Genomic DNA, 12,329 nt, shown 5'->3' with positions numbered 1-12,329 from the left:
ATATAAACAGTAGTATAAGGACAGTGGTACACAGCACAATGATTCTACCTACATAACGAGATGTTAGTCACAGCATATCTCCCAACTGTCCCGATTTTCGTGGGACAGTTCTGTTTTTTGGGGACTGTCCCACCCGTGGGCCGCAGTGTCCTGCGGTGGGGGGTGCAGTTGGGAGGCTCTGTCTCTCGCTGCCCTGCTTAGCAGAGCAGCGGTGAATAGACGCTGTGCGCATGCGCACAGCATCTATTTACTGGAGTCAGAAGGAGAGGGGGCATGCCTGCGGCTCACAGAGCGCTGGGCATGCCCCCTCAGTGACGAAAATGGGGGCGTGGCTTGTGATCGCAGGTCCTCCATGAAGCCACGCCCCATTTGCATAGGCCCCTCCCCCTTTTTGGGAGCGCACGCGGCTTTGCCGCGCATGTGTCCCTCTTCCAGCCAGGACAAAGTTGGGAGGTATGGTCACAGTAAGATTTCATCCAAAAACGAATGTATTTCTGTAATAAGTAGTCACAAATATAATTAAAATATAATTGCTATAGTATTTAAATTACTTCCAAGAATACTTAATGTAGTTTTGCACCATAATGCTAAAAACAGTGCATGTGCATCATGTTTATTATATACTGCATTAAACAGTTAATAAAACCTACAAAATGTAGATGTGGGAAGAAACGAAAATAAAAAGCCATTAAAAGGAGAACTACTCATTTAGTCTAAAATCTCGTTTCCAAGGAAGTTCAATTTCTGCTTATAACACTTTACAAATAGCTCTGCATATATGGACTTTATTATTGTTGACTGGCAGCACATATAAAGAAGAACTGTACATCATCATGGCAGTATGCCATTGTCATGGAACTGTAAGATTGACTGTTTTTGTGTTGCTCAGAATAACCAGAATCTGCATGAGATCTTATACTATATATCAGTGGTCCCCAACCTCGGTCCTCAAGTATCCCTAACAGTGCATATTTTCCAGGTCTACTCACAGGATTGAAAGTGAAATAATTAGCTCCACATGTGGGTCAGTGAGTACACCTATAGGGGTGGCCAGGAATACACTGCTAGGTGACCTGGAAAACACAAACTGTTGGGGGTACTTGAGCACCGAGGTTGGGAGTATTATGTCATGTGCCCTGGTCTATAGCCTGCATAACATTGCAGTTATATGTAATACAAATGCATCTTAAGATCTAATTTAACCCAAACAGTTGAGAAACTGGTAGCGGGTGAATATTGATGTAAGAAACATTACACAGTTATGCTTTTCGCACCTGTGCCCTTGGCATACAGCAATAGTGGCAAACTGGCTATGACTAGTCCCAATAAATAACACCCACAAATCTCATTTCAAAATTGTCCAGATATTTTGGCTTGCCTGAAAAGCAGGTTGGGCGACAAACTCTGCCAGATGGTGAACATAACTGCACTCACTAGACTTCATGTTCATTTGCCTTGAGTACAGTTTGGTCACCAACATTGTGTGGCTGAATTAAAAATTTTGCAGGTCTGCTTATGGGAAACCAGCTGACAAAGAATGCACTTTGCTTATGGATGTAAATACTTTAGTAACATTTGTTGCTCTGCCTGAACACAAACATTCAAAACTGTAAAACAAGTACAATTAGTAAAAGACACATATCGAATCAGAAATGGAAAAGTTTGAAGTTCCGAGACAGTACAGCTTTGGAAAAAAATAGTGAAGATAGAGTTTACATACTGGGCCATCAGTGGGAAGATTTGGGTTCATGGGTACATAATTCTCTTCACTGTCCTGTGAGTCACTGCTGGAAGCTGTGCTATGAACCGAATCCGGCCTGGTAGGCATAGGGAACCTGGAAGAGCTAACGGCCACATATTTTACAAACATGTACATTTATAGTATGGTACGTATCAACATTCATATACATTGTTACGGATTTAAACTGTATTTTTAAAAGCATATTAGGGAAACTGTTGGCCAAAAGACCCCCCCCCCCCTTCCCCCCTGTATGTAAAATAATAATACAAAAACTTCACAAGCAATTTAAGAAATTAAAGATAAAAAAAAACAAAAACAATACATTGGCTTATAAACACCATATTTTAAATGGTCCAAACCAAAAACAGTGCATCTGGTGATGCAGATGGGATGGGGGTCTTCAATGGTAATTAACTTGGTATGGTCTTACAATATAAACAATAATTGTAATAATACAACTTACTCCCGTGTGAAGCTTCTAGTGACAGGAGAACGTACAGGCAATTCTTCCCACTCAGGTACTGGCTTTATCTCCAATGGTGCTGGCTTTACTGCACAAAAACACACAAAGTGAAAATGCTGTTGATGTTAAATTAAAAAGAAAATTGTTTTGGCACAAAACCAAACCCTAAAAATGTAAGTTTTACCGATTTCTAAAGCAATGCTACTGTATTTACTAACATATGTATTCTAAACATATGGTATATATAGGATTACCCCCCCCCCCCCTTTTTTCCTACACATGGCATTCCCCACTACTTTAAGCAGCAAGTTTTTGCTCTTTTTCCCTTTCTGCTTTTAAGAACTTTAGGGGATATTCATAGAGCAGAGAAAAGCCCTGTTTTGTCGAAAACAGGCTTTTCTCTGCTCAGTGCTATTCACATAGCAGGTTCCTGACTTCTCCAGCGGCACCCCCACTCTGTCTCTGAATCACATCACTATACTTTTTACCTTAAACGGCATCTTACTCGCATCTTCATGCAACTAGGACGCACCAGGAGATTTTGCTGATTAATTTAACATACAACGCTTGTATATCTGTGTGAGCCTGTATAAGGAGCACAACAGAACTTGACATGGAAAAAGCTTCAGTTTCTACAGCTCAACTGTGTTCAGATTCACCATCTCGGGATGGAGGAATCTGAACTTCAATGTGAAAAGAGCACTTCCCTGCTCTCTGCCCAGCTACCTGCACTTGTTCCAACCCCTTGATATCCCAGCAGCTTCCCCTGGCCTCAGCTGCCGATGCAGAAGAGATCTACTGGTTGACTCCAAGCTTAGCTGAGGTTCGCAGCAGAAAACAGGATCGCTGGAGCCCTGGATACCGGATCTCTTTTCCTGGAATGGTCATAAATTGCTACTTACTGTAGTTAAGCTATAAATCACATCAATAGGATGCGATCTATAGTGATAAGTAACAATTCTGAACCGCACATCTTCATGAATAGACTCCCTTCATTGATATGGTGTCCCTGAGCAAAGATCCCATATTTATGTAATTTTGACTGCAGGTGGGGCTTTCTGTTCCCTTTAGTGGGACTGGAAACAAAAGTCTGCTGTTATAGGAAAATACCCCTGGCCATGATCAACATTTCATCTAAAAAAATAACTTACATCTCTGCGACAGTTTTAAAAGTGCTCTTATACAAGAAAACTCGTATTTTAGGGTTATTTGTTCTCTAAATGACACCAAGTGATACTCCATTTTAGATTATTTACACAGAAAATCTAATAATATATATTGTTTACATTTATGCAATTTCTTTACATTAACATTTGCTATATTACAGTCAAAATACGCTGTACCACACAAACTGAAGTGCTCAGAAAACACACAATGAGTTAAGTCACAACCACATAAACCGTTAAGCTTTCTAATAAATAAAAACCCAAGAAAAATTTGGAACACCACTCATTTCATAGAATTTAATCAATGTAAAAGTCTAAGTTCACTAATCAAACCATATTAACAAATTTCGACATACACTTGAACACAAACAGATATAGTACATAGGGCCAGATTCAACTAGCAGCAATTAACCACGGGCTAATTGGTCTGTCGGGGCTATTCAATGACAGCCCAGGATAAGATTGCACTTAACGCGGATTTCTGTTCACGCCTGAGATAGGATTAAACAGAAATCTGCGGTAAGTGCCCTTATTGTGGATGCCTCAAACACGTTAACCCATAACTCCAAGTACTTTTGTTGACGACACGTGCTAGTGGCAAATTTACTTCAGGAGAAAAATGGTCTGTAATCGAATAGCCTCGGGCATAATAGTTAGATGCCAACATGCTTTTTCCCTGCACGGTAAATTAGAGGATAATTGAATCCGGCCCATAGTGACTGCATGGGGAAAAAAAAGAATCTATATTTTCAATGTATATTTCAAAGTTATCACTTACGGAGTACAAGGATGGAAAACACAGAGAAAACAAAATTATGGTACAAACTTACATAAAACTATTTAGGTTTATAAAACGGTTTACAATTAACATATTTCCCTTTACAACGCCAAGGCTAGTGGTGGTCACATACGGTGCAGTGCATGCATCAACATTTGTATACATGTGTGCACAACAGTTGAAAACAGGACAGAGAGGAGAACTAAAGTACATACCCTTTTTTCTTCTGGGAAATTCACCTATGGTTTGTGAATCGGTTCGCTCTAAACCAGGAGGTTTAGGTCTTAAAATTTTAGGGCTTTGACCTAATTGGCAAAAAGAAGACTTTAATAAAAATGATGGTCTCTGTAAAAATAAAAAAAGGCAGGAACAAAAAAGGGGATTCTGCATGGAAAGCAGCGGAACCCAGGCAGCACAGCAGGGTTAATTTACTCAGCAAAAGCAGCCCTGTCCAGAAACCATTTCACAGCTGAGCTGCTCTCATGCTGAAAGTGGAAGCACCAAATTGAAGAAAGAAAAATATGCTGCATGCCAAAAGCTTGTCTTAAGCCAGCAACACAGAAGGATTATTAAAAGGTAACCTTTATCCTCCACTTCCGTCCCCCACAGCAACTGCTTCGAGTACAAACAATACTCACCTCATTTTATTTTTCATTTAAATAAATTATAAAGATCATTTCAGCAATCACCTGCAGTAGTATAGCGGGCAGCAGCCACGTATTGACACAAAAAGTGCCATTACTAAATATAAATACATGTTGAAAAAAACACACACACTAATATATATATATATATATATATACATATACACACACACACACATACATATATATATATATATATATATATACACACATATATATACACACACACACACATATATATATATATATATATATATACACACATATATATACACACACACACATATATATATATATATATATATATATATATATACATACACACACACACATATATATATATATACATACATACATACACATATATATATATATATATATTATACAAACATACACATACATACACACACATAGTATATAAATATAAAGGATACAATATAGCGCATGGACAGACGTATTCAAATGTTTGTTCTAAGGAAACCAGTATCTATTTAAAACCTAATATGATAACTATATATATATATCAACATAAGTTGAGCCTTTTTACAAAGGAAAATTAGTCATGTCATATGAGTGTATCCTACCAAGTGGTTATGCATTCAGATTTAAATGTAGCTTGCGATGTAACAATGGCTTGTTTTCCAGTGATCTATTATAGAACAATGTACAGTATAGCACAATACAAAACATTTCAAATACAGTGAGGACCTGGAGTCACTTCCCCCGCCTTCCCTTATACCAATGTTGTGGGTGGCATGAGAAAATAAATTGCCCCAACCTTGTGATTGACTGTAACCAAAGTCAGAGTCAATCCAGAGCATAGTAATGTCATATGCACATTGCTGGTCAAGTAATGAAATGACGGCAAGTATGAACACAGAGGTTTAGTTTAATAAGATGCCATAGATGGACCTCGAAATTAAATTGGCCAGTCATCTTCTGCTGAGCTCATATCACCATGTACGGTTTGGCTAAAGCTCCCATCAGTAGCCTGTAGGTATTTTTTTCATCACTATAATATAGTTTGGCACATCAGCAGCTGGACCGTCTATTTAAAAAAAAAAAAAAAAATGAAATTGAAATCTATAGCCACACTGCTCAATGTAGTGCACCATAACCACACTGCTCAATGAAGCGCACCATAACTTGTCACTGCTGGACGCAAAATAATAATATAACCCCGTTGTGATGAGTGATGTCAAGTAACAGGGAAGCTTTAAGGAATAAGCCATATAAATAGGGCAAAAATTCTAGGAAACGTAAGAGTTAAACCCGATAGTAAAATTTTTAAGAAGGATGCAATCCATTAGTGGCAGCACTGTTCTAATGAAACACTGTGACTAAGGGCCTAATTCAGATCTAATCACAGCAGCAAATTTGTTAGCTAATGGACAAAACTATGGGCGTAATTCAGAGTTGATCGCAGCAGCAATGTTGTTAGCAGTTGGGAAAAACCATGTGCACTGCAGGGGGGGGGCAGATATAACATGTGCAGAGAGAGTTAGATTTGGGTGGGGTGTGTTCAAACTGAAATCTGAATTGCAGTGTAAAAATAAAGCAGCCAGTATTTACCCTGCACAGAAGCAATATAACCCACCCAAATCTAACGCTCTCTGCAAATGTTATATCTGCCACACCTGCAGTGCACATGGTTTTGCCCAACTGCTAACAAATTTGCTGCTGTGATCAGATCTGAATTAGGCCCTAAATCAATTGAAAGTATGAAACGAAGATACTCCTTCCATAAGCATCATAATACACAACACACCTGCCCCGTTCGGAGAAGCTTGCTCCAGTTTTGCACTACGTAAAACAAAAAACGTAAATTTCCATAAAACATTCTTTAACTATTAGGAATTTTTAGTGAAAAGAAAAACAGTCTGGTTATGTTAAAAGAAAAAGTACTGCTTTCGTCACTATATCTAATAGACTGTGGCCCATCCTCTGGTCTAAAAATAAGAAAATCAATGTATCTTCATGGGTCAGTAAAATTAATACACTTTCCTGACGCTTATGAACGTCTAAAATTTTGATATATTTTTTTTCAATACTATTACAGAAAGAATTATGGGAGTATTCAATTAGCTCAGATAATTTTGAAGCTCTTGAATTCACTCCCCTGCGTATTCAATTGCGGGCCATTTTTCACCTGTTCTTAAGGCATTTTCACCAGTGCATTTTTACTTTTTTTCTTAGCTGAAAGGCATTGGCGAAAAATGCCTCAAAATCGGCTAAACCGCCCCTCATTTTCACAGGCGCGAAAACACATGGATTCGCTGATCCACATTTTTTGCTCCTGCCAAAAAAACGACCCTTTTATTGAATAGGACGCATCCCCATTCGCCCTAAAAAATAACGGAAACTGCAGTTTTTCTGCCTAGGCCCTAATTGAATACCCCCCCGAAGTGCCCATCAGTTGTCGCCATAAAGATTTCCTTACTCGGTAAGAAATCTAACAATACGTCTAGCTATCTGAAATGCTTACTATACAGTTAGTCTACAGCCATTTTCACGTTAACTTTCATCTCTTACCATTCAGCAGAGTTTTTAAAAAGCTCACAAAGAAAAACCAGATGTAAATAACTTTTTTTTATTAACATTCTTTTAAATTAAATAAACAAATGTGGTTTTATGTGGATAGAAAAATATATTTTTAATGCAACATCCAAATGCTTAAAGAGTGCTAGCCTAAATGTTAACTAGAAAAATACTAAAAGGTTTTTTTTTTTTACAATAAAACACCACGCTTCTTTACACTGTATATATTAATTTAAGTGGCTGTGTGCTTGTCAATACAACTTGGGAGACTTCTACTTTAAAACACACATTTATTTGTACATACACAAAACACACAATGCAATAAAAATGGGTCCCAACTATTTCTTGCAGTCCCTATTATTTTGCAGGATATAAATGCAACAGTGATAATAGTCCTTGTTACTCTATTATGAGTAACAGCATATTTTAGAGGTTTGCTACTTATGTAGCCTTGTTGCTAAATACCATTTTAAAAAGATACAGTTCCAAAATGAACAACTGCCTCACTGCATCCACATATTTTGCACAGTGTCACACTCAGTATAACATGCTGACTGCCGGCGCCCCGGCTGGTTTCAGACTAAGATAGCTTGTATGAAATCGTAGCTTTGAAAATAATTTACCACCAATCAGTGTAACGTTCCTTCCCTGTACTTGTGTCTCCACTTCTCCTGTCACCGCCCCGGGTGGATGTAGCACCAATGTACCGATCCTTTTCCTGTAATTGCGCCTCCGTTATTCCTGCCCCGGTGGTGAGGCTGTAATTGCCCCGGGTGTATGCAGCTCCGTTGTAAGGTCAGTTCCGTTGGTAAGGTGCTGGGTGCTTGGAGCTGGTATAACAGGTGTCCGTAGCAGGGTTAATACAATGTACAGCAGCGTGATTCCTGGTGCTAGGTAGTGCAGTGGGTCTTCCAAGGGTGGTAGTGTCAACGCGTTTCGTCCCACAATGCCCTGGGACTTACTCAAGACTATGGACTCCCTGGTCCTCCACTCTTTTAAACCCACAGTTCCTCATTATTGATTTCAGCTGTATCAATTAGCATAGCTTCATTCCTCTACCTGCTTTAGTATTTTATCACATTCAAAATAATAGAACCAATAAAATATACATACAACATATATAACATTATTTAATTTAATGCACAATCTAAGTACAAGTCTCCCAAACTTACAATAATGTCCTTATTAGTTAGTCAGCTGTCAGCACAGATCCCTTCTTAATCACTGACAGCATTACTAGTGTATACATATACACACACACACACACATATATATACATACACACACACACACATATATATATATATATATATATATATATACACACACACATACATACACACAATGTATATACACACACACACATATATATATATATATATATATATATACACATACACACACTGTATATATACACACACACACACATATATATATATATATATATATATATATACATACACACACACACACACATATATATATATATATATATATATATATATATACACACACACACACACACACTGTATATAAACACATATATATATATTCTGGTTCTGACGGAAGTTTATTTAATTAAACTGAAACGTTAACCAGTCCTATTTGGTGCTAGCCGCCTGACTGATAACTGTTTGAGAGACCCGTGAGTGCCGCCGCAGAACCTCTTCCTACATTGGTCTACAATTTTGCAGACATAGGAGGGCACCTGGGCATCTACCTGACTGACATACAGAGTGCTGGCTATTTCCTCGTAATATCTTTAAATGTCTGCATATACAAATTAACCCCTATATTAGCTGGTCTGTCATGTTAAGCAGCACAAAAAGATAGCCTATTGGTTTACATATGACCCCTTTGGTTACTAAGCTATCAGGTTGAACAACACGAGAGATTAACCTGTTAACTCGTATATAAACTACAATAGGTAATAATATCCAATTGACTTTTAAACCATCCAAGATAACCTCCCCCATATGGATGAATACTGCACACCCAACAAGACGAGGCGGCAAATGACGGCATGTCCTGGAGCGCTGGGCATGCCCCTACAGGGCCAAAAATAGTGGGGCATAGCTCGCATGCATGGCATTTCCCTCAAAGTCACATGCCTTAGGTGTGCATATGTCCCTCTTACAGCCAAGAGAAAGTTAGGAGGTATGCTTGCAATGTGTAGGCATATTTAGGGCAACAACCTCAACCCTACATATCACGCAGGTCAGCATAAAGCCTTATACCCTCAACATTTACGTGGGTTTTTAGTTAGTTATATAAAATGGGCCTGACATTAGAAGCCATCAGGTTTAGTGTTACTACACCAATTGGTACGTTCAGATGTGCTGTGGTCCCTCCTGTTACATTTTCTTTGCACTACTTAATATTTGTACTGTGATAGAGACAAAATAAAACTGCAGGGTTTTGGCGGGAGAGAATCCAGGCAAGGTGTTTCTTGAGGACAGTTTTGAGAAGCAGCTGATTGCAGGCACCTGTCAGTTGGTGGTAAAAGGGCTTCAGACACAAAAGAACATTGCTCCTGATGGTGGACAAGCTGTCTAGGTCCTTGACCTTAGGGTCTACTGAAGAATTGTGTTGGCTGTATTTGAACACTCTGTTAACATTGTTTGGCTGTAAAGAACAAACCTGTCCTATGAATTCTGCAATTGCGTGTAAACTGCCTGTGGTGAGAATAACACTTAGCTTGGATTTTTCTCCGGGTTCTCTTGAACGACCGATATATCGCGGGTCCGTCGGGCAGTGTGTATGGCCAATAGGTCTGTAAACTCCGTCGTTCACAGACGTATCGCTTGCCCCGCAGCACAGCCGACGGCCAATATATCTACCGATATATTGGCGCGTCGCTGTGTGTGTGTACGGGCAGTCGGCCAACCACCCGTACACATGCTGTGGCGGCCGGCGGTGATTGACAGCTGAACTGGGCGGGCGTGTGTACACGCCCGCCCAGTTCATGAGGTCAGTCCCCGACGGATCGGGCAGTATGTATGCTCAACACACTGCCCGATCCGTCCATAGATATATCTGCCGATCAATTGATCGGCAGATATATCTTCCAGTGAGTACCCACCTTAAGTGACAGTACTTTTTATAAAAAATAAATAAATAAAGTAAAAATAAAATAAATTATACATGGAGATGAACTTATTCACAATGGATAAGCCAGCCACCACCCAGCTATACTTCAAACAATTTACAATGGAGTGCATTTGTAATTCCACACAAATCAATAGTAAGCAAGCTTTTAAACTATGTATTCTGGATGCGTTTTACTAGCAGATATGTTTATGTGAAAAAAGAAATCAATAATATAATGTTGCACAGACATCTATTGCTAATTCAAGGTAATAAAACACTAGGGATTCAACCTTTTAAACCAGAGGGGTTAAAATATAAAAAACAAAAATAAAATAAAAATCAGTAAACTTAGCATATGTTACATACATTTTTTCAAAATTGAGGTATATTTATGAAAATAGAGCACACCACATTTATATGATAACAACCAGGTTAGATCACATTTCAGCTAGTGATATTTACCTATATTTAAAGATCTGCATTGACCACGTGGGTCATTTATCTCTAAGCAGAACTGGGTGGTTAGTGTACACAGGTTTTTTAAGTCCATATCCGATAAGCCGATTAAGTATAAGGGCTTCTCTTGTGTTTACATTCTGGTTGCACCTTTTCACGTCATGTCCAATAACCACCTCTAAACCCAGTTGAATGAAAACACAACACACTGTAGATGGCGGGAAGAAGGTCTAAATTATACTCATCACGTCCATAAAGTTGCTGCTCTATGAAAAACAGTTCCAAAGATACTATTCAAATTTGGTTATTGAAGTGGGTAATCATACCCACTCTATCCTCAGGTGGCCACTGAGGTACCCACCTAACAGACTGGGTTCTTTCAATCCTACTCCTTGTGAAGTCTCAACAAAATTCCTCCCTCACTAGGGGAGTGATGGCCCAAGTTTGAATTTATGTCCCCGCAGAGGTCATTTTGGCAGAAGCCTTAATAATTATTCACTAACTAACAAGGGCCCACTACTACCAGCAGCACTGCTGCCCATACCGACACAGGTGTCATACACCGACATACATGTCATGTCCTCTGGCCATCATAACGATTACTCACTATATGCGGGGCCGTGCCACTACCAGCAGCAGTACTGCCCACACCAGCACAGGTATCATACACAGACATAGGTGTCCTCTGCCAGTCCTGAAAGAGAAAGCACATTCCTGAGTATCGTCCTTTTGTTCTTCCTAAAATGTTGCCTACCCTGTCACCACCTCTGTGGATCTCCCTTCTCTCGTGGGTAGCTTTTAACCATGCAGGGTCTGGCCCTTGCCGAACCGCTTACAGTATCACACATGTTCTATTCAATAAAGGATTTTAGCATACTATACCAAGCTTATACCCCCAATACTACATTGTTAATCTATATCGTGTGCATGCTTTGCTATTAATCTTGCAAGTGTCATCTTAAAAACCTGTGTAAATGAGCTGTCCAATTCTGCACTGGATTTAATGATTCATATACCATGATAGCTAGTTCTGTCTTCACACATTACGCAGCTATACCTGACACTTATGGGTGCGTATGTGCGTTAAAAAAGAACAACTGAATATCGCGCTTCAATCTCCCATCACATTAGACGGGAGATCAGGTGCGATATAACAACTGAATACCACCCACAGTGGTAGCGAGCTGAAATGATGTTAGCGTGCCAGATAGCAGAAACAACAGAAGAGCTGCTGACGGGTGTACATGGGTGTGGGGAGAGGGGAAACCGTTGAATACTGCCCATTGAGTCCTATTGGGGAGAGAATTGCTACATAAATGACATTACTACTACTACTACTACTACTACATTATGTGACCTGCACCATTCTGTTACTTTTAGCATGCAAATTGTATGGACCGATGCAATAAGGACATAATGCAGAGGTTCTCAAATGCGATCCTCAAGGCACCCT

The 12,329-nt window shown here is 39.3% G+C and overlaps 1 protein-coding gene across 4 annotated transcripts in view; it reads right to left on the bottom strand.

Annotated features, from left to right (window-relative positions):
• The window catches only part of GAB1 (GRB2 associated binding protein 1), a 241,153-nt gene that overhangs the window by 38,049 nt on the left and 190,775 nt on the right, over positions 1-12,329 (bottom strand). For 2 of the 4 annotated variants that reach the window (XM_063920409.1, XM_063920411.1), the window contains 3 exons: positions 4,364-4,453; positions 2,205-2,292; positions 1,721-1,844 (listed from right to left, as the gene is read on the bottom strand). In XM_063920409.1, the coding sequence (XP_063776479.1) occupies positions 1,721-1,844; positions 2,205-2,292; positions 4,364-4,453 (302 nt within the window). The remainder of the gene's footprint in view (positions 1-1,720; positions 1,845-2,204; positions 2,293-4,363; positions 4,454-12,329) is intronic. The other 2 variants (XM_063920410.1, XM_063920412.1) reach the window with 1 other exon arrangement.

This window comes from Pseudophryne corroboree, chromosome 1, assembly GCF_028390025.1.
Source record: "Pseudophryne corroboree isolate aPseCor3 chromosome 1, aPseCor3.hap2, whole genome shotgun sequence".
In the NCBI taxonomy this organism is placed as follows: Eukaryota; Metazoa; Chordata; class Amphibia; order Anura; family Myobatrachidae; genus Pseudophryne; species Pseudophryne corroboree.
Note: the sequence above shows the minus strand (reverse complement) of the source record. Positions and strands in the feature narration are given on the sequence as shown.